The sequence below is a fragment of the Macrotis lagotis genome, chromosome 1 (assembly GCF_037893015.1).
Source record: "Macrotis lagotis isolate mMagLag1 chromosome 1, bilby.v1.9.chrom.fasta, whole genome shotgun sequence".
Taxonomy (NCBI): Eukaryota; Metazoa; Chordata; class Mammalia; order Peramelemorphia; family Peramelidae; genus Macrotis; species Macrotis lagotis.
In genome coordinates this window covers 473972616-473991757 of record NC_133658.1, presented here as the reverse complement: position 1 = coordinate 473991757, position 19142 = coordinate 473972616, and the positions used below count along the sequence as shown (strand labels likewise).

Here is a 19142-nt window from a genome sequence, read left to right as displayed (position 1 = left end):
GAATTGTGGTTAATTTCTCAGATACTTTTCTTCCCTCTCCACAAACTTTTGGAATTTCAGTGTTTCCATATCATTAAGACTGACAGGTGACAAATGACTCTTTAAAAAGACAGTGTCACAAATATCTGAGTTTCTTCTCGAAAGTTTTGTCAGACAGCTATGGAGAGGATTTACAGGAAACTATTGTTTTTAATGATCATTACAGAAACATTACCTTGAAAGATTCAATCTGAAATTAAGAGTCAAACCAACCCCTAGATTTTTTGGCCTTTTCAGGGCCTATCTTCCTCCCATGTTCAGTGCTTCGTAGGAGCCATAACTCAGCAGAAGACATTTAGAACTGATCATGAGAATTGTGTGGGGAAGAAGTTCATCCTCCCCACCATATATGGGTTCCAGGTATGCCACTTTATTTTAATTCTAGTTTTGGGCATATGAAAACCAATGAGTACCCATATAGATTTACATGGAAAGGAGACTTGTATTGTTTTAATCCTTGCCACCTCCAAGTTCACCTCTTGAACTTTCTTAAGTTTTCAAGATCTAATGTGCACCTCAACATCTGTTCTCAAAGGACTACTATTCTTATTAGTGAAGACTGATTACAAAATACCTCATCTCTATGTGAGGCAATGGTTCATAACAGTTTGAGAGAAGAGGGATCCTGATAGTCTTACTTCCTTCACATCCCTTCTGGGAAGAAATCAATAGGTTAGAGAAATTGGCAACTCAATTGTGGACCTATCCTCAGTTTACTAAATTATTGATTTTGGAGACTTTTTCTTGTTTTCATTTTTCTCTAATTTCTACTTGCTTCTGGTTTGGATTAATGAGGTTATTTGTTTTTAAGTAAATTTATTGAAGAACTGCCATTTAATTGGAAGGGAGTCAAGCATTTGATATATAGTTTAGCATACTTCCTTCCCTGTTAAGGGATAAGTCTGTATCTAAAGATTAATTCCCCTACATTAACAATATTTTTAAGGGAATATATAGTTTCAGCTCAGTACCCTTTCTTTCTCCGATGACAGAAGAGTGGTCATTTTCTTAATGCTATCTCTTGTCTCCCCTTCTGACAAATCAAAGTTTCCTTAGAAGAGGAGGTAGAAAACTTGAGATATTACATACATCTAGATAGACCCATGTGTACAGAGATAATTTGCATGGGCAAAACCACACTAGGAGTAGCCCTCTATGTAATTAAATGCTAAGTTAACCTGTCAGTTTTTAAATTGATGGTGCGTCCAAAGTTCTATCGGAAATTGGGTGTTTGGAACATGACACATTTTCTTCATTTAAATGAACAAAAATGTTATTTATACTTCCAGACTGGCAAATAAATGTCTCTTTAATTCACACTGTAGCATATACCATATGGTATTAAAGAGACCCTAATCTTCATTTATAGCATTGCATATATGGTTCTAACTTGAGATACAAGGAACATTTCTCCAGCTATCCCATTAGACTATAAGTTTCTTGACATTGGGAGCTATCTTTTGCCTTTTTCTGTGTGTCCTGATTGCTTAGTACATTGACAATTAGCTCACCTAAATGGTGAGTGTCAGCAAAACTTTCTCTCACAGTGCCATAAGCATCTAAATCTCTCAAGGCTTCAAGTTGCAGAAAGAGTTTTGATCTGCATTAGAAGAAGAAGTTCATTATGCTAATAAAATCATAGATTTAGCCACCCTATTGCTTATTTTGAAAATATAATGGTCGTGGCTAAGATAGGGGTTTCATATCTTTCATGTCTGTGTACCCAGGCTACAAATGAATATTCCATATATATATTTCCCAAAGTCTCAAAAAGATAGGGTCTAAATTCATAGAAATGGTACAGGAATACCTAGTGCATGATCAATCTTAATAGATACAGAAATGAGAGTTGATTTAGCCTTTTTTCTCCTCCAATGGTCTAATAAATGTTAAACCAGAAAAGCAGCAAGAAATTCTTTGTGCAAAATAGAAATATCTTAAATTGATAGATGTAGTTTCTTTTATATCATATAACAAGGACAATGTGATACTGTATTTTACAAGAGTAAAATTCTACCATTTCGGACATATTTCCACACCAAGGAAGGCATTTCAGAGACAATATGTGTAATGGTTAGAGTTCTGAACTTAGGAAGATATACTTTCCCATCTCAGGACTGATAATTTTCAATTATGTGATTCTGTGCAAATCACCTATGGCACCTCCCTGGAATTAATTTCCCAAGATATAAATAGATTATGATTTATGTTAGTGAAAAGGAATTGCCCACATGAATGTAATCACAGATCCTCTCATATTTACAGCCACACCATATTAATTACAAGAATTTCTTATCCAGTCATGCAGTTCAGTTAGTTACAAGTATATGACAAAAATCCCTTTAAAGAAGGTAAAATATCTGAAATTTTGTAAAAAAAAAAATTAAGGTGAATTCCTGGTAGTTGACCTTTAGGGTACCATATGCTTTTCTGATTTTCTGGGAAAATCTAGATCATCAAGAAATGCAATATGATATATCCTTTCCTTATCCTGTATTTCAGGCATGAGTTCTTCTTTCAATATGAATCGTGGCATCCTATGGCTTGGTGGTTCAGGAGGTCTTCCAACAAATGAAACCACATTTGCCAAACTGCTTCAGCAACGTGGTTATAAGACTGGATTGATAGGTTTGTTTTGGGGTTACCTGTTTTAAATAAACATAACATAAATTTTCCACAGCAATTCAACATTTCCATAGTCCAACTCAAAATTGTGTCAAGCAATATATCAAAGGGCAATAAAAATGATGACAGAGATCATATATGATCTAAGACATCATCCATGTAGTAAAACCTGCAAGGTATATTTGACAATCCCTCTTTTATAAATTCAAATGTGATTGTGAAAGGGGGAAGATAGATTCACCATGTATAAATGGATAATGAAAAGGTAATCACATAGGCATAATGAAGATATGCTGGTAAATGTAGGAACACTAGTTCTCTGAAAAAAATGTAAGTATGACACATATTTAGATTCAATATGCATTATGCTGTCTTATCCATCATTTTTTAAAGTCTAGACCATCAACAAAATGATAATACAAGCTTTTATTTGTAGTATTCGCTAGTTTCTCTTGATGTTATGAATTGTATAAAGATCTAGTTTGTACTTTAAAAATTGATTGAGAGAGAAAAATTCTATAAAGAGTCACCACAAGACTTCTACTTCTATAAATCAATGTGGTTTTTGTTTGTTTTGATCTTTAAAAGCCTAGAAGAGAGCTAGGAAGCAAAGAATTCTTATGATCACTGATGAAGTTGTGAACATTGGTAGTACCTTCAAGATATCTTTATTTGCATTTGGAATGGTTAGTATTTCAGGTATTATATTATTGTAGGCAGAGAGCTAGCTTGCAGCCAGAGGAACCTGGTTTTGCATCAGAAACGTCAAAGTTGTATAAGTCATTTGGAAATCACTTATTCTCTCAATATAGCCCAGGAAACTGTAACATGGGTATCTAATCTTTTAGCTCTTCTGGGTCATATTGCTCAACAAAAACTTATCAATGGATGCATATAGAATTTAACATTTATTTATGATTATAATGTAACCCATATTATCAATGAGCATAATAATGGAATGAAGTATAACAATAAAAATAAGTATAATAAAACATTTTTAAACAACAAATAAGAACATGTCATTTTTATTGTGAACACTGAGCCTGCTCTTTCAATACCAGTGCATCTATATCAGGTTTGACAGAGGTTGTAGCAATGCATAGAATATTTTCAAAATGCTCATCTCAAAATTTTGTTCTATTTTCACTTTTTGTATGCTTTTTAGAGGAAAAAAGTTGCTTGTATGTTTTATATATGTATATATATATTTATATACACATGTTATATATATATGTGTGTGTATGTATATATATATATATATATATATATATATATATATATGCATACATATATTCTCCAAAAGGGACATCATGAACAGGACACGTTTGTGAAATGTGAGAGATTTTTCTTAAGGCATGTACAATTTATAAAAGTCCAATAAAGATAGTTGAATAATTTTTTCTTTAAGTTGCATATTCAATTGCAACTCTAAACATTCTATTTCCAAGTTTGCAGGCAATGTGTTATGTTAACCAAGAGTAGAATAGCAAATGTAGAGAAAAGCAGTTGATGTTTTCTAAAATCTTGAAATTTATTCTAAGGTCTTGTGACAAAATAGCAATTAACGTTTCATATAATAAAGTTATTTGTTGCAATTACAATAGGTCATATAATGTTTTTTAAAAAGATCTTCATTCCTATATGCATATATTTTGTAAAAAGAAAACAAAAAAATCCAAGATGTCTGTGAGACAACACAATGTTAGTTACATGAAAAATTCTCATGGTGGTAAGTGAGGTTAAGCTGGTCTATGATGTTGCAATGTTGGTTCATCCATTTCTTCATTTTCTGGTTACAGGATGCAGCAACAGGATTTGAGGTTGCAGGTCAGACACACATGCTATATAAGATGACAAATTGTAAAGATATTGTTAGTCTGTATCAGTGGAGAGATTTCAACATTTTAAATTTACTGCTAACAATAAAATTAAAAAATCAAAACTCCATTCTAGTAACCATTCTCCCACTTCAAGTGTTTGATGATATTTAAAAGAAATAGCAGTAGAAATGATAAGTAACTTGCATCTTGATTATGACACTTTCTAGCTTTGAGACTATGAAGAAGTTACTTCTAGTATGAAAGAGAAACATTTTTAGAAGCATGGGAAGTGATATTATGATTAATCTCTGACCTGTGGCTCTGTATTTACCCTCTCTGATGTTGAATTGCCTCAATTTCATTTTATAAATTAGGAATCACAAGTAAAGTTTTCTACTTAAATTCACATGACATAGTTTTTTTCAGTAAAATGCTTGTAAAGTGGAAACAAAACCCTCAATGGATTTTATTGTGAGTTTCCATTCCAACCTGAAATTTACATTTGATTCCCCAAATAATATTTTTTATTATTGTTTATTCCTATTTTTTCAGGAAAATGGCATCAAGGTTTAAGCTGTGCCTCTCGAAATGACCACTGTTATCATCCACTAAACCATGGGTTTGATTACTTTTTTGGGATGCCTTTTACTCTCATAAATGAATGTCAGTCAACAAAATCACCAGAGATACACAGAACTCTCCGAATCAACCTCTGGATTTCCAGTGTGGCTCTTGGTCTTGTGCCTCTCTTACTTCTTATTCCCACTTTTGCTGGATGGTTTAGAGTCCCATGGAGTATTGTTATCCTCACTGCTTTTGTGGCTGTTTTGTTTTTCATCACCTGGTATTCTAGTTATGGATTCATTCGACGTTGGAATTGTATTCTTATGAGAAACCATGAAATTATTCAACAGCCCATGAAGGAAGAAAAAGTAACTTCTCTGCTTTTGAAAGAAGCTCTTTCATTTATTGAAAAGTAATGAACATCTTCAATTTTCTTATCCTTCATAATTTAAAAATAAATATCTGTTTCAGAGACCACCAGTCTCCTTGGCCAGAAAAATAAATTCTGTTTTATTTGTGTCACATTTGACACTCTTTTGAGTCAATACAAAGTGAAAGAAAATAATATTTTACTAGAAGGTAGTAAAATAAAGTGGAAAGGGCCCTACCTATGGAGATAAATGACTGTGGTTCAAATCCCATCTTTAACACTCAGAGCCTAGCTTTAGAAAATGATTTAATATTTCTCATTATAAGAGATGTGGGCTTGATGTCAGGTAAGAAACTTTCTACAATTATGACCTGATAAAACAAATATAATGGCCATATATGAAATGTGTGTTTCATTCTGTATCTATTGTCCATCACTATTTCAACATCATTTCCTCTGGAGTAATGATTGATCACTACATCAAAGTCATCAAGTCATTCAAGTTGATTTTCTTTATGTTATTGTGCTCATCATGTAAATTGTTCTCCTGCTTGTGTTTATGTTGCTCTAAATCAATTCAGGTCTTCCCAAGGTTTTTGGATTTTTTTCATAGTTTTAATTCCTTATGGTACAATGGTATTTGTTTGTTTAATGAAATTAGTGCCATCACAAATTTTCAACAATTTTTTATAAAAGAACCCTTCTTCAGTTTTTTTGTTATTGTATAAAGTGCTGATATGTATTTAGGTGTATATTTATGAACTTTTCTTGGGTCATTGTTCCATTTGCGATTTATTATATGTGTGTATATACATATATATATATATATATATAAAATGGTATTATTGGATCAAAGAATAATGACTTTTAAAATATAATTTCTAAATTTTCTTCCAGATAAGGATAGTCCTGAGATGTTCTTACTCAAGTCTTCAGTGCTTTTCCACTAATGTATTGGAAGAGTTATTTAGGAAAATAGACTTATTCTATTTTTTCCAGATGCTGTGATTAGGATTGATAGATGAAAGCCACAAAGAAGCAAATTTTGGCTCAATCTAAGATGGGAAGTTCTAAAAGCTAGGCTTTTAAAAATTTTATAAGCTCTAATCAGATATTTCTCTATAATTAGAAGTATTTAAATGACATTTGAATGAAGATTTTTTTAAAATAGAAAACAATAGAGGTGATAAATGTTGCATATAAGAATTTGCACAATATCATCTCATTATCATAGCATCCATCTAATTCTAGGATTCCATTCTTTAGGGTAGAGTCAGTTATGTTGAATTGTCTTTTAAAAAATATTCAATTCTTCATCATAAATAAGACTGAATGACTATAATATTTTATTTTTTTCATTTAACATTATAAAATGCACACAGACTTTTCAAAGGGAAAGCAAATACAGCATTAATAGTTGACACTTTTATAGTGCTTTTAACACCCAATCTCATTGTAGTTTTTCAATAACAATGCTCTGAGAAAGATACTATATTTTTATCCTTACTTTGTAGATAAATATGACAAAATTTTTTGTGTAAAAGGCAAATCTTGTTGAATCCAGATTGAATTCCATGATCTTTTTCTCAATCAAAAGTTTGTTCAATATTAGCTTCATATATTAAGGACATTGACAAGCAAGTGAAAAAAATAAAGTATTAAATATATATAAATAATATATATGTATATACACATAAACATAAAATTCACATTTCCCTTTAAGACAAATATCCTTGCTATATTTGTTTAAAAATAAATCCATGACTTCAGTCAAACTTCACTAAAACTTTCAAAGAATGTATTACGATTTCACATTTCAATGAAGCTTCTTTTAATACCAAATATGCTTTTCTAGGGAGTGAGTTGAATTGATTATTTGTTTTTCTTTCTTAGGTGCAAACATGGACCCTTTCTTCTTTTTATGTCCTTTCTTCATGTGCACACTCCACTTGTAACTAAAGAGGAGTTTACTGGATGTAGCAAATATGGATTATATGGAGATAATGTAGAAGAAATGGATTGGATGGTAGGTAAGTATCATTTTATGAAATAGTGAGTGAGTTCATTTTATGTGTTGGGGGACTCATGTTTTCACTGAAATGGGTACTCTCTCTAGGCAAACAGATTGTATCCCATATATTGACTTTTCTCTAGGTATTTTCTGAAGTCATGCAAGGTTTCGCTAACAATATTTTCCCTCTAGTTCAGCATTGTGGAGATAGCAGGTAAACACCATCTAACCTTTTAACAAGTGAACTTTAGGAAAGAGTAATTCAATTAAAAATTCTGACAATGACTCCACTTAAATTGGTACAACATTTTATATGTGTGACACTATTTTGATTCTCAGCTCACCACCATCTCAGAGAGTGTTTATATTCAGGCAAGTTTTTTAAACTGTTGAAAGAAAGGCAATTGCGAAATTTTCAGTGTGAGCCACCTTGAAAAACTTTCAAACACAAAATGTGGCTTTGTTTATTGTTTTATTGATTTTATTGATCTAAGAAAGGAGAAAATATTAATAATTCACATTATTGCAAAAACATTTGGCCCCCATAAATATGTGTGTGCGCATGTGTTTGTGTGTGCGTGTGTGTTTGTTTCTGTGTGTGTGTGTGTGTGTGTGTGTGTGTAAATATATATTGGACAATTGGTGGTTAAATACCAGTACACTTCTGTGTATATACAGTGCATCAATGTGTACACACAAAAATTAGCTTCCTATATACATATGTGCACACAAATGTATGTACAACCATGTGTATACATTTATATACATATACACATATGTGTGCGCACACACACACATATATATATATATATACATACATATATATATATATATTACATTTGTGTATTCGGGAGAGAGAAAAGAGAGACAGAGAAAGACAGAGACTCAGAGAGTGAAATTAAATGACTAAGAAGACATAATAAATGTTAGAATTAGAATTTCTAGAGCCTTTATAGATATCTTTGGTTGGTAAAATGTAGTTACTGGATCATGGTATTTAAAATCGCTAGGTATCCTTGAGATCATCTTCATCTTCTCTAGTGCCATCACTTTACTGATAAGGAAACTAAGGTTCAAAGAAGGAACATGAGGTTTTCCTACTACTCTCTCATTTTTTATATCACTTTATATTTTAAATTTGAATAGTATTTAAATGACTATTCTTATTTCTTTTATTTGAAATTAGTGACACAAGGTGTAGTAGTGGTGCAAGTTATGAATTCATGGTTCACATAGTTGTTGTTATATGTATCTAAAAAATAATCTACACATTTTTTCTTCTAAAAAGTTTGTTTTTAGTCTAGTTAATTATAATAAAATTAAAAGACACATGTAAAATTAGCTTATAGAAAGGAAAAAAAGAAGCATCTAAGTTCAATTTTAGGGTTTTTTTTTTTTTTTTGCAAGGCAGTTGGGTTAAGTGGCTTGCCCAAGGCTACACAGCTAGGTAATTATTAAGTGTCTGAGGTCGGATTTGAACCAAGGTACTCCCAACTCCAGGGCCAGTGCTCTATCCACAGAGCCACCTAGATGCCCCAATAAGTTCAATTTTATATTTTTTTCAAGTATTAACAAGTATTTTTTCAAGTATTAACAAATTAACAATTTATTTCAATCTCTAGAATTACAATGCAGTAGGAATATTACAAAGGTAACTAACAGAAATTCTTTTCTCAGTTTATAGTATGAAGTCAGACTTCTCAAGTATTCCTTACTTCTACATAGTATTAGAGGGGTGGCTAGGTGGTGCAGTGGATAGAGTACCATCCCTGGAGTCGGGAGTACTTACATAGTATTAAAGACCATGCCCTTAGGAAGGGCATGCTTGCTATCTTGCCTCCCCAGGATAATTCAGAAAAAGATCTTTATTTTCTTTCTCCAGCTTTCAGAGGCGTAAAGGAAAGGGAAAGGTTAAGGATGATAGCTCATGTAATACCCTGTGATATCTGTTCTCAGTTATTTTAGTATCCTCTTTATTAAATGATAACTTGTTATATTTTCTCCTTCCTAATTAATACTTTACCTTGGTAAATATGCTGACAATGTAGTAGAGTGGAAGCTAGCCAGGTTTGTATTCAGAAGACTACAATTCTAATCTTTCTTTACTACTTGTGCCATGTTGGCAAAGTTATTTCAGTTTTTTTGATTATTAGTTTTTGTATTTAGAGCTGGAAGGGATCTTTAACATCATCTTATCCATCTTTGAATTTTATATCCAAGGAACGTGAACAGTTCAGTTGTCTCATCTGTAAAATAAGAGGTGTGGTTTAGATAGCCCTAATACTTCTGCTATTGGCCATTGCTTTAAAAAAACAAACCGGATTTTGTTGTCATTTTAAGGTTGTCTTCATTTTTATAGTTGGAGTTATTATTTTGGCAAGTCTTTAAGACTTACAAGGTAAGTAGAGATTTGTGTTTGTTGAGGAAGTTCTTCACTGAAATTTCCTTAAAATGATGCTATCACAGATTTGATGCAAATTAAAAAAAATTTCCAGGTATATTGGTCATTTGTTTATAATTCAGTACCCTTTCATAACAATATCCTAAAATTTTTAAGAGGAAATTGAACAGAATCTTGAAATAAACTTATTATTTCAGCTAATCTATTCTGATAGTTAAAATTGAATCCTCAATTTCTCTTTAGAAATGGAAAATCATTTTAATGTTTTCTGTTGTCTGACTAGCATCTGACAGTATCAGTTAGCTGAAATGGATGTGCATATTTATGCTTGTATCTTACTAAATACGTAAGTTATGTTTTTTCTATGCTTATTGACCTCCTTGGGGGCTTACAACCTCAAAAATATTTTTTTACTGTTGAGATTAGAAAATTAGTAATTACCAATAGACATTCAATTATCACAAAGGGAGAGTAAGGCCAGCCCAAAATTTTTATGGACGTCTCAAGGTAGTACTGTACCTTACTGTATTATGGAATATAGTAAGCACTTAGTAAAACTTTGTTAATTTGACAAACTTTGATTGTTCTTATTTTATAAATGTTGGGATTTTGTGAGTTTCAATTAAACTATGTATACTTTCACTATTTTGGACTTCTTTCTATCAAATTATATCTGTCTGATCTACATTATTTTTAAATGATATTAAGTTGTTTTATTTGAAAAAGGGATTATAATTGACTTTGCCTTTATCATTATCATAGGAAAAATTCTTGATGTTATTGACAAGGAATATTTGAGAAATAACACACTTGTATATTTTACTTCTGACAATGGAGGTCGTTTGGAGTCTCAGGAAGGAAAATCTCAGCTTGGTGGTTGGAATGGAATATATAAAGGTGGTAATGATATTGGATTGAAATGCTTCCTTTTGAAAACTGAGATTTATAATGTCTTTTACTATAACCATTAGTACCCAAAAGTATTGCTTATATTTTTTGATTTAAAACAAATAATGCAATGATATTTGATATAACTATCTATCAAACTATGAATAATATATACATATATGAAATATCCTCAAAGTTTTTTAGTACTAAGAAAAATTGATTCATGATTCATGAAAATGTGTAAAAAAAAGCTGTCTTTTCAATTCTAAATTGATAAACTCACATTGAAATGACAAAATTGATAAAAGCCTGGTATTGGAGTTAGGAATATCTGGATTCATGTCCTTAACTATGAACCAGTCATTTAAAGTCAAGGGCTATAGGTAATTTCAGAGATTAATTGCTGATTCACATTGTAGTGTGAGTTTCATACCAGTAATTCCCCAAAAGATAAAATTACATGTCTGGAATTTTTTCTTTAAGAATTTCATAATTAGTGAACTGTGTAAGGTGTAACTACAGAGTAACATAGAATTTTTTAAAAAGTAAACATATTAATCTTTTCAACATTTTTTGCACTAACTTGAACATTCTCATTTTGTAAAACCCTACTAGTAAAAACAATTTAAAACTAATGTTGAAGATGAATATGGATAATGAATCATATAACATTTTGAGTTTAAAGTAAGGTAGAACTATATTAATAAGACACTCATGTGTGATTTCTCAGTTTGTTGCAATCATAACTCCCACCAAAAAAGAACTCCAATCACTTTTTGTACAAGATAAAGTGCATATGGATGTAACCTCCTCAAGTTACCAGTCTCAAAGTGGGAATTGTTTACTTGCATGTAACAATTGTTTCAGCATTATTTGAAAAATTGATTCTGTTAGCTTTAGTTGTACTTCAGATACTTGCCAGTAATATGTAAGTGTTATATAACTAAATGGTAATCATAGACACTATTCCTGTAATACCTAGGATAAAGAGATTTTTGGTGTTCTTTTAAATCTATCTATCTATCTATCTATCTATCTATCTATCTATCTATCTATCTATCTATAATCCCTCTCTCTCTCTATATATAATATATATAGATTCACATATATATATATATATGTATACATATAATGTAATCTTTTTTCTTCTTTCTTGATTCTCCAGATACACTAATGTCCACAAACAACCCACACATGTCTACATATACATACATGTACAATACAAAACACATTCATATAGTACACATGCTCAATATGCATACATGCATGCATGCACATACCTATACACACATATATGACTAAGGCAGGACACAGTGATTTGTATAAATGTTCATTGATCCAAATAGCTTTCCTAAGGAAACTTTTCTGTCTGTACTTAACAATTGGTACTTTTATTCTGCTTACTAATCACTTTGCATATTTATATACATCTTTTCTCTCCAATTATATTCTGAGCTCCTTTTAGTCAAACTATTTCTAATAGTATGTTCATAGAATAGGTATTCTATAAATAATAAATTATTGATCATAATTATTTTAACTATATAGTCTAAACCTGTAATACAAATAAATCAGTTTTACTTAGGAATTTGCTCTTGAGAATTAGCTTTGATCCACATTTGGCTATAAAATTTGGCATGAAAGCATTCTGTAAGCCTGATTTTTGTAATTTGTAAAACAAAAAGGTTTTCTTAAACTTTATTTTATAATCTCAGTCACCCATTAAATGGTGCCCTATTGGCTATGGAACCTAAATTCTGTAGCTTACAAGAGTCTACTTTTAAAGATTTAGAGCCTGCTATTCTCTTTTATAAATCCTTGAATTCAATTAAACTGATCGATTCCTTATCCCCCAAACATAATTTGTGATAACTTGATGTTATTTTTGACTATTTCCATTCCTGAATGGAATCTGAATCTGAATGCCTTTCCCCATTTTCTCTGTCATATACTTCTACATATATTTTTTTTCCTCCAGTAAGATGTCCCAGAACATTCTAGTTCATATTCATCTTTGAATTTATAATACTTTTCTAAATCACTTTGGTAATTTAACCGTGTAGTCTTATGACAACTCCAATAGCCTCTTTGTGCTATTTATTAAAATCTTTAGACTGTTTCATTTTGCCAACTAGATGATAAGGTTCTTAAGATAGAATATATCTTATATTTTTTTGTAGTCTCCATACTCCTTAGGAAATGCTAGGATAGTATTTATTTATTAAAATATTACTTGATTTTTGCTTCAATAAAGCTAAATACATAAGATCATGACTGATTATTTATACTACTGGTTTTGAACTTTAGGAGGCAAAGGAATGGGAGGCTGGGAAGGGGGAATTCGGGTGCCAGGAATATTTCGCTGGCCAAACATCCTTCCAGCTGGTGGAGTGATTAATGACCCTACAAGTCTCATGGATATTTATCCAACATTGTCTTATGTTGCTGGAGCAATATTGCCACAGGACAGGTACATAAATTGATGATAATTTAAAATGTGTTTTTCTTCTTACATAGTAATTGAGATCATCTCTATAAAGTGCTTAGATGATGTGTGTATATTATTGGTGTGTGTATGTGCACACATTTATGTGACAGAAAATGAAATAGATGTTGAATGTGATGGTTTTTATTTTGTGTTTTCACAGAGCCTTTGTTATAAAAATAAAAGATTTAAAAATCTTGGTTTCTTGTTATACCTACAAAGGCATGCCTATGTCCCTGTTTAAATTCTACACTAAAAGTGTTTATTTGCTTATATTTGAGCAAAGTAAGACAAAAGATTTAGTCATTCTAAATATTGGACATTCTAAATCAATAGCTTTCATAATGGGAAGAGTGCTATTTCCAAATTTGCACTACTTTCGAAGATCAATGTAGACTTTCAAGTTACTTGGATTACTTTCAGGTTGCCCAAATTATATGGAGAATATTATACAAATAGAAATACAATTATAGATCATATTCATAAGGAAAATAAAGTATACTTCATGTCCAATTCAAGTTCCAAAATAATTTTTAGAGAAGGGTAAAGAATGATGGAATTTGAGTGGAAAATTTTACTTCTTATTCCATGATGATAATTTGTGTAATTTTTTGGTATAACACATATATACCAATGTTGAATTTTCCTTGATTAAAGTAAGGGTATAATGACCACTTGCCAGGAATGTTGTAAAAGACATTCATGTTTCTAATTTAGATTGAACTAGCCCTTCAAGAGCTCATAGAAATCCGAAAGTATATAGTTTGCTTAGAGATATTAAATGTCATTAAGTATATAATAATGTTTGTATTAAATACATTAAAATACTTTAGGTAAGATTATTTAACATATTTTGAGATGATAGTCTATGTCAGATTTTTGAATTTACTATACATTACCTAGCATAGTCTTCATTTTAATTCTCTCTTTTTTTGAATTTCAGAATAATTGATGGCAAGAACTTGATGCCTTTACTACAAGGCAGAATTTTTCAATCAGGACATGAATTCCTCTTCCATTACTGTGGCATATACTTACACACAGTGTGGTGGCATCAAAAAGACTGTGAGTATTAAGATAAACCTGGTTATGCCTAAGATTTCTTTTACTGTGTAACTTCTTAGACTGCCCAACAATAAAATTACAACAACATAAATTAAGGAATTAAATTTATTTTAATTTTTTTTACGTGGATCAGGCAATGTGACAAATAGAGGAAAACATAGCTACAAGGTATGCTTCTTTTAATTAAATTCATTCTCAAAAGCATTTTGGTTTCAAAATGATTATACAAAGTTGGATTAATTGTGATGGTGGTTTGTTCCCGATTGAGTGCAAAAGTAGTTGTAAGTCAAATTGGTTCATTGATTAAAAAACTGAGTTTCTTTGAATTCATTATGATATTTCACATTACTTTCTTTTAAAAATTTTTTAATACTTAATTTCCATTGTTCATTGTTATTCACTAGGATTCATATAAAAATTGAACTTGGACAAAGATACAGCTTGTCATGCTAGAGAGGTGAAATCTGAATTAACAGGGACAATAATTGTTTGAGCTTATAAATATAACTGATTTATCAAACAAAATATGTTAATTATATAACTAAGCAGGACCAATACTCAGTTTGTCAGTGGACTTCAAATACAGAGGGAGACAGATTTTTTAATGAATTAAAAGAAAACAATTAAACAGGATATAAATCACTGTACAAGATTAGGTGATTTGATTTCTACTTAGAAGAAAGACAATGGATTTTCTAAGTTTTTAAGGGGGTGGGGAGTGCATTTCTGTCAGTTTTGGGAGGATGCAATTGGATTTAGAGGTCTTTCCATTCCCAGAAGTGGGAAATGTTGATTAATTGCATTCACCTACATTTTATGAATAATACATGTGACAGCACATGATGGAACCAGTATTAATAATCTTCTTGGTTCTCTTGATTCACACACTGAACCAGCTCCCATTTTTGTATCCAATCTTTACTCTGTTTCTTCAAAAGAATTTCCATTCAGGGTTTATGAGGGTATGGAAAACTATAAATATATTTCATTCTCCAATATGAGTTTTTTACCTAACAGAAAAGTTACATGATTTGTCTTCATGCAAACAGTTTATTTTAGTGAAGGATATCCATCTCATCAGTGCAGAAAGTGTTTCTCAAAGCAGAATTTTGCATTAATAAAAATCTCTGCTAAGGATGTGAAGTTACTCAGAAAGTACTCTTTATATAAGGACAGAAATATTTTATAAATGTATTCAATGAAAGTGAATTTCCTTATCCTTTTATTTTTATTAACCAGAAGGGATTATATAATTCAAGAGTGTAATAGGTTTCCTTTGTTAATAACTTGGCGCAAATAGTCCTAAAAATCTTGTTAGGAAAGGTGGGATTTAATGGTGGGATTTCATAGTAATTAAATGGGATAAAAATTCCAAGGAATGACACTCACCAGTCAGTTCATGAGAAAACTAAAAGAAATATGAATAACCTTTTCATATTACATTTATACCATCTTCAATTACCACAGTCTGAAAATTGATTGACTAAGGAGGATAATATTTTAGTAATACATAATATTTCCTGCTATTCATGACTAAATTCTTAAAAGAATCTTTTAATTCCTGTGAAAATGGGTAAATGAGGAAAAATTTCCCCAAAGTCTACACAGATCATGCATTGTATATTTGGAGTTCAATTGAAAGATTTTTTGTCCTTTCTTTTTTTGTTAAATTCTTATTGTAAACTTTTATTTTTAATTTAAGCAATATCTTAAATTTCTCTGCATTTTTTCTCTTTCCATTTTCGTCCCTTTTCACAAAGAACTTTTTAGAAAAAGAAAAAGAAAAAAATGATCAAAACTCATCAATGCATTGAAAAATCTGAAACTATCTTCAGTGTTCCAAACATATGGAAACAACACTTCATATACTACCTCTGATTCTGCAGAGGAATAGGAGATGCTTTTTCCTAATATATCTTCTTGGGAGACAAACTTTTCTTTGCACTTTTGCATTTTGATTGTTTTCTGAGGGTTGTTCTTTTCATTTGTGGAGATCATTGTATATTGTTTTCCTGACTCTGCTTTCTTCATTTTATGTCAAGTTTTGTAACTCACTCTGTCCTTTGCTTTAGCTTCATATTTGTCACTTCTTATAGCATGATAATATTCCATACTATTCATGCACTACCTGTTATCTGGTATTTATCAATTGAGGGATGATTGTGACTACTACTCCTACAACTCCTACTCTTACTCCTCCTCCTCCTCCTCCTCCTCCTATCACTACTACTATTAAGTACTATTATGATTATGACTACTATGAGTATTATGACTACCACTATAATTACTAACAACAATAGTATATAATCAGCATTTTCATAGTGCTCTAAGGTTTGCAGTTTCGTTGTTCAGGTGCTTTCAGCTGTGTCCAATTCTTAATGACCATATTTGGGATTTTCTTGCTAAAGATACTTGAGCACTTTGCCATTTCATTTTCTATTTATAAACATGAGGCAAAAAAGGCTAAGTGACTTGTCCAGGGTTATTTAGATGGTAAAAGTCTGGAGGCAAATTGAAACTCATGTCTTTCTAACTTCAGGCTCAGAACTCCATCTGTTGTACCACCTAGCTACCCTAAAGGTTTGCAAAACGATTTATAAATAAGACCTTACACTTTCACAAGAAGTTTAGGAATTCTTTTCCAGATCTATCTGTATCTTCATTTTGTAGATGAGGAAACAAAGGTACGGTTTACTTATTTGCTCAGAATTACACAGTGTCCTGTACTCTATTTATTGTGCAGCCTAATTGTTTGATTCTCAGTTGTCTGGTGCCATGAAAAGTGCTGCTATAAAATGTTGGCATATATGAAACTATTCTTTTTGTCAATGATTTCCTGGGGGATCCTGCAGGGGTCTTGAGAGTCTTGAATGACTTGCAGTCAAATCTCAGTTGAAAAGGTATGCATATTTTAATCACTTTATTTACATAATTCTAAATTTCTTTCCAGAATGGTTTATCAATTCACAACTCCACTAAGAAGTAATTAAATGACAAAATGAAGCCTAGATGTTTCAAAGTTTCCCTCTAGCTCTAAATGCTATGATAATGAATTCACTCTTATGACATCAACAACTTCACTCCATCAAAAGGGTCTTTAAAACTCTTCCACTGATTCCTCCCATCTAATATCATCTTTGTCAACTTTCTGGTGTGTCACATAAAACCTTTTTTTGCTTTTATTTTTCTTCATAATTAGTGATTTGGAGAATTCTTTTATTGGTTGATATATATATATATATATATACATATATATATATGATATATTTTAAATTTTCTTTTTTCAGTTTATTGAGTTGAGGAACAGGCAAAAATAGTTTTTTACTGATACCTGAGAAAATAATTGTGATCTGAGAAAAGACTGGAATATTGCAGTTAACTTATATTTAATTTTATGTATTAATAATTGAATTGCTTTTTTTCCAGGTGGTACAGTATGGAAGGCTCATTATGTGACTCCAAAATTTCAACCAGAGGATGGAGGGGCCTGCTATTGGAGTGGACTTTGTCCATGTTCTGGAAATGTCAACTACCATGATCCTCCTTTACTATTTGATATTTCAAGAGACCCTTCTGAAGAACATCTTCTTACTCCTGATAATGAGGGGCTTTTTGATGCTGTAATAAAGAAAATAGAAGCGGCAATGAAAGAGCACCAGAGAACATTAATGCCGGTCCCACAGCAGTTGTCTATATTTAACACCATCTGGAAACCATGGCTCCAACCTTGCTGTGGGAATTTCCCACTTTGTGGCTGTGATAAGGAAGATGACCCTCTACCTATTGGACTATGACGAAAACAAGCTGCTGGCAATTGGGTTCCACTGTACATATTATCTGAAAGTAAAATTAAGCATGTAAGAAATCAATTTATAGCTTATTTTCATTTGGAATCTGAAGGAATGACTTTAGGAGACTTTTTCTTCAGATATTAGTTTTTCTCCCCCTCATTCCCCTAAGAAACTCAATAAATTCAATATTTTCAGTGTAATTACTAAGACAATTTGAAAGATTTCTTCAAGTTATAACTTAAAAATGTCACCAGGGCATTACATATCCAGACTGAGGGGCATTATTGCTTCAAGATGACACTTTGAAAAATCCTCTAATTTTTTCAAAATTGCTTATTCTTGTACATATTTCAAACTTAAAGAAAAATAATCTGGTAAAGTTTGCTTACGTATTTTCTTTAACATATTCAGTTTTGTATGATCTGCTAAAGTTGATGGTTAATGATAATTAGAATTCAATTTCCATTTAAGACTAAAAATATATTTACCAGCCTAGTGACTGACATGAAGGAAAGGCAGGATATGATACTAGTATTCCTTTGAAAGTCAGAATTCTGCTACTCTAGTCTCAGAAGTTAAAACCACTCCAAACTATATCACCAGTTTTGTTTCTATCTGTCTACCTATTTTCATGATTTTATCACCTATCTCTTTCTTTTCTGTCATTAATATCCTCCTTTCCTTCCTCTTACTATTTGTCTCTCTCTACCTCTGTATCTCTTTATCTCTGTTTCTCTTGCTGTCTCTCTCAGTCTCTCTCTGTCTCTGTCTCTGTCTGTCTGTCTGTCTCTCTCTCTCTGTTTTTGTCTCCATATGTCTGTCTCTGTTTCTGTATCTTTCTCTCCATCTCTCTCCTCTCTCTCTTTGTGTCTCTATCTTTCTGTCTGTCTTGTCTTGTCTGCCTTTTTCATCAAAAGTTTAAACAAAATGCAAGTATGCAGTTTAGGAGTAGGATGGTGAAGAAAGAAACTTCGTGCCAGAAGGAAGGAAGAAGAGACAAAACTCACAGTACATCCTAATTTTCAGTATCTCTTCTTATCCTTATCTATTACCAATACTCTGTTACCCTCTGTGGAAATTTGC

General features: G+C 31.4%; 1 protein-coding gene across 1 annotated transcript in view; it reads left to right on the top strand.

Annotated features, from left to right (window-relative positions):
• Positions 1-18062, top strand: part of LOC141519922 (arylsulfatase H-like) — a 40442-nt gene extending 22380 nt beyond the window's left edge. Inside the window, exons 5-11 of the mRNA XM_074231878.1 lie at positions 2542-2667; positions 5037-5460; positions 7312-7448; positions 10593-10727; positions 13026-13188; positions 14147-14268; positions 17695-18062. Of these exons, the coding sequence (XP_074087979.1) occupies positions 2542-2667; positions 5037-5460; positions 7312-7448; positions 10593-10727; positions 13026-13188; positions 14147-14268; positions 17695-18062 (1475 nt within the window). The remainder of the gene's footprint in view (positions 1-2541; positions 2668-5036; positions 5461-7311; positions 7449-10592; positions 10728-13025; positions 13189-14146; positions 14269-17694) is intronic.
• The last annotated feature ends 1080 nt before the right edge of the window (positions 18063-19142 follow it).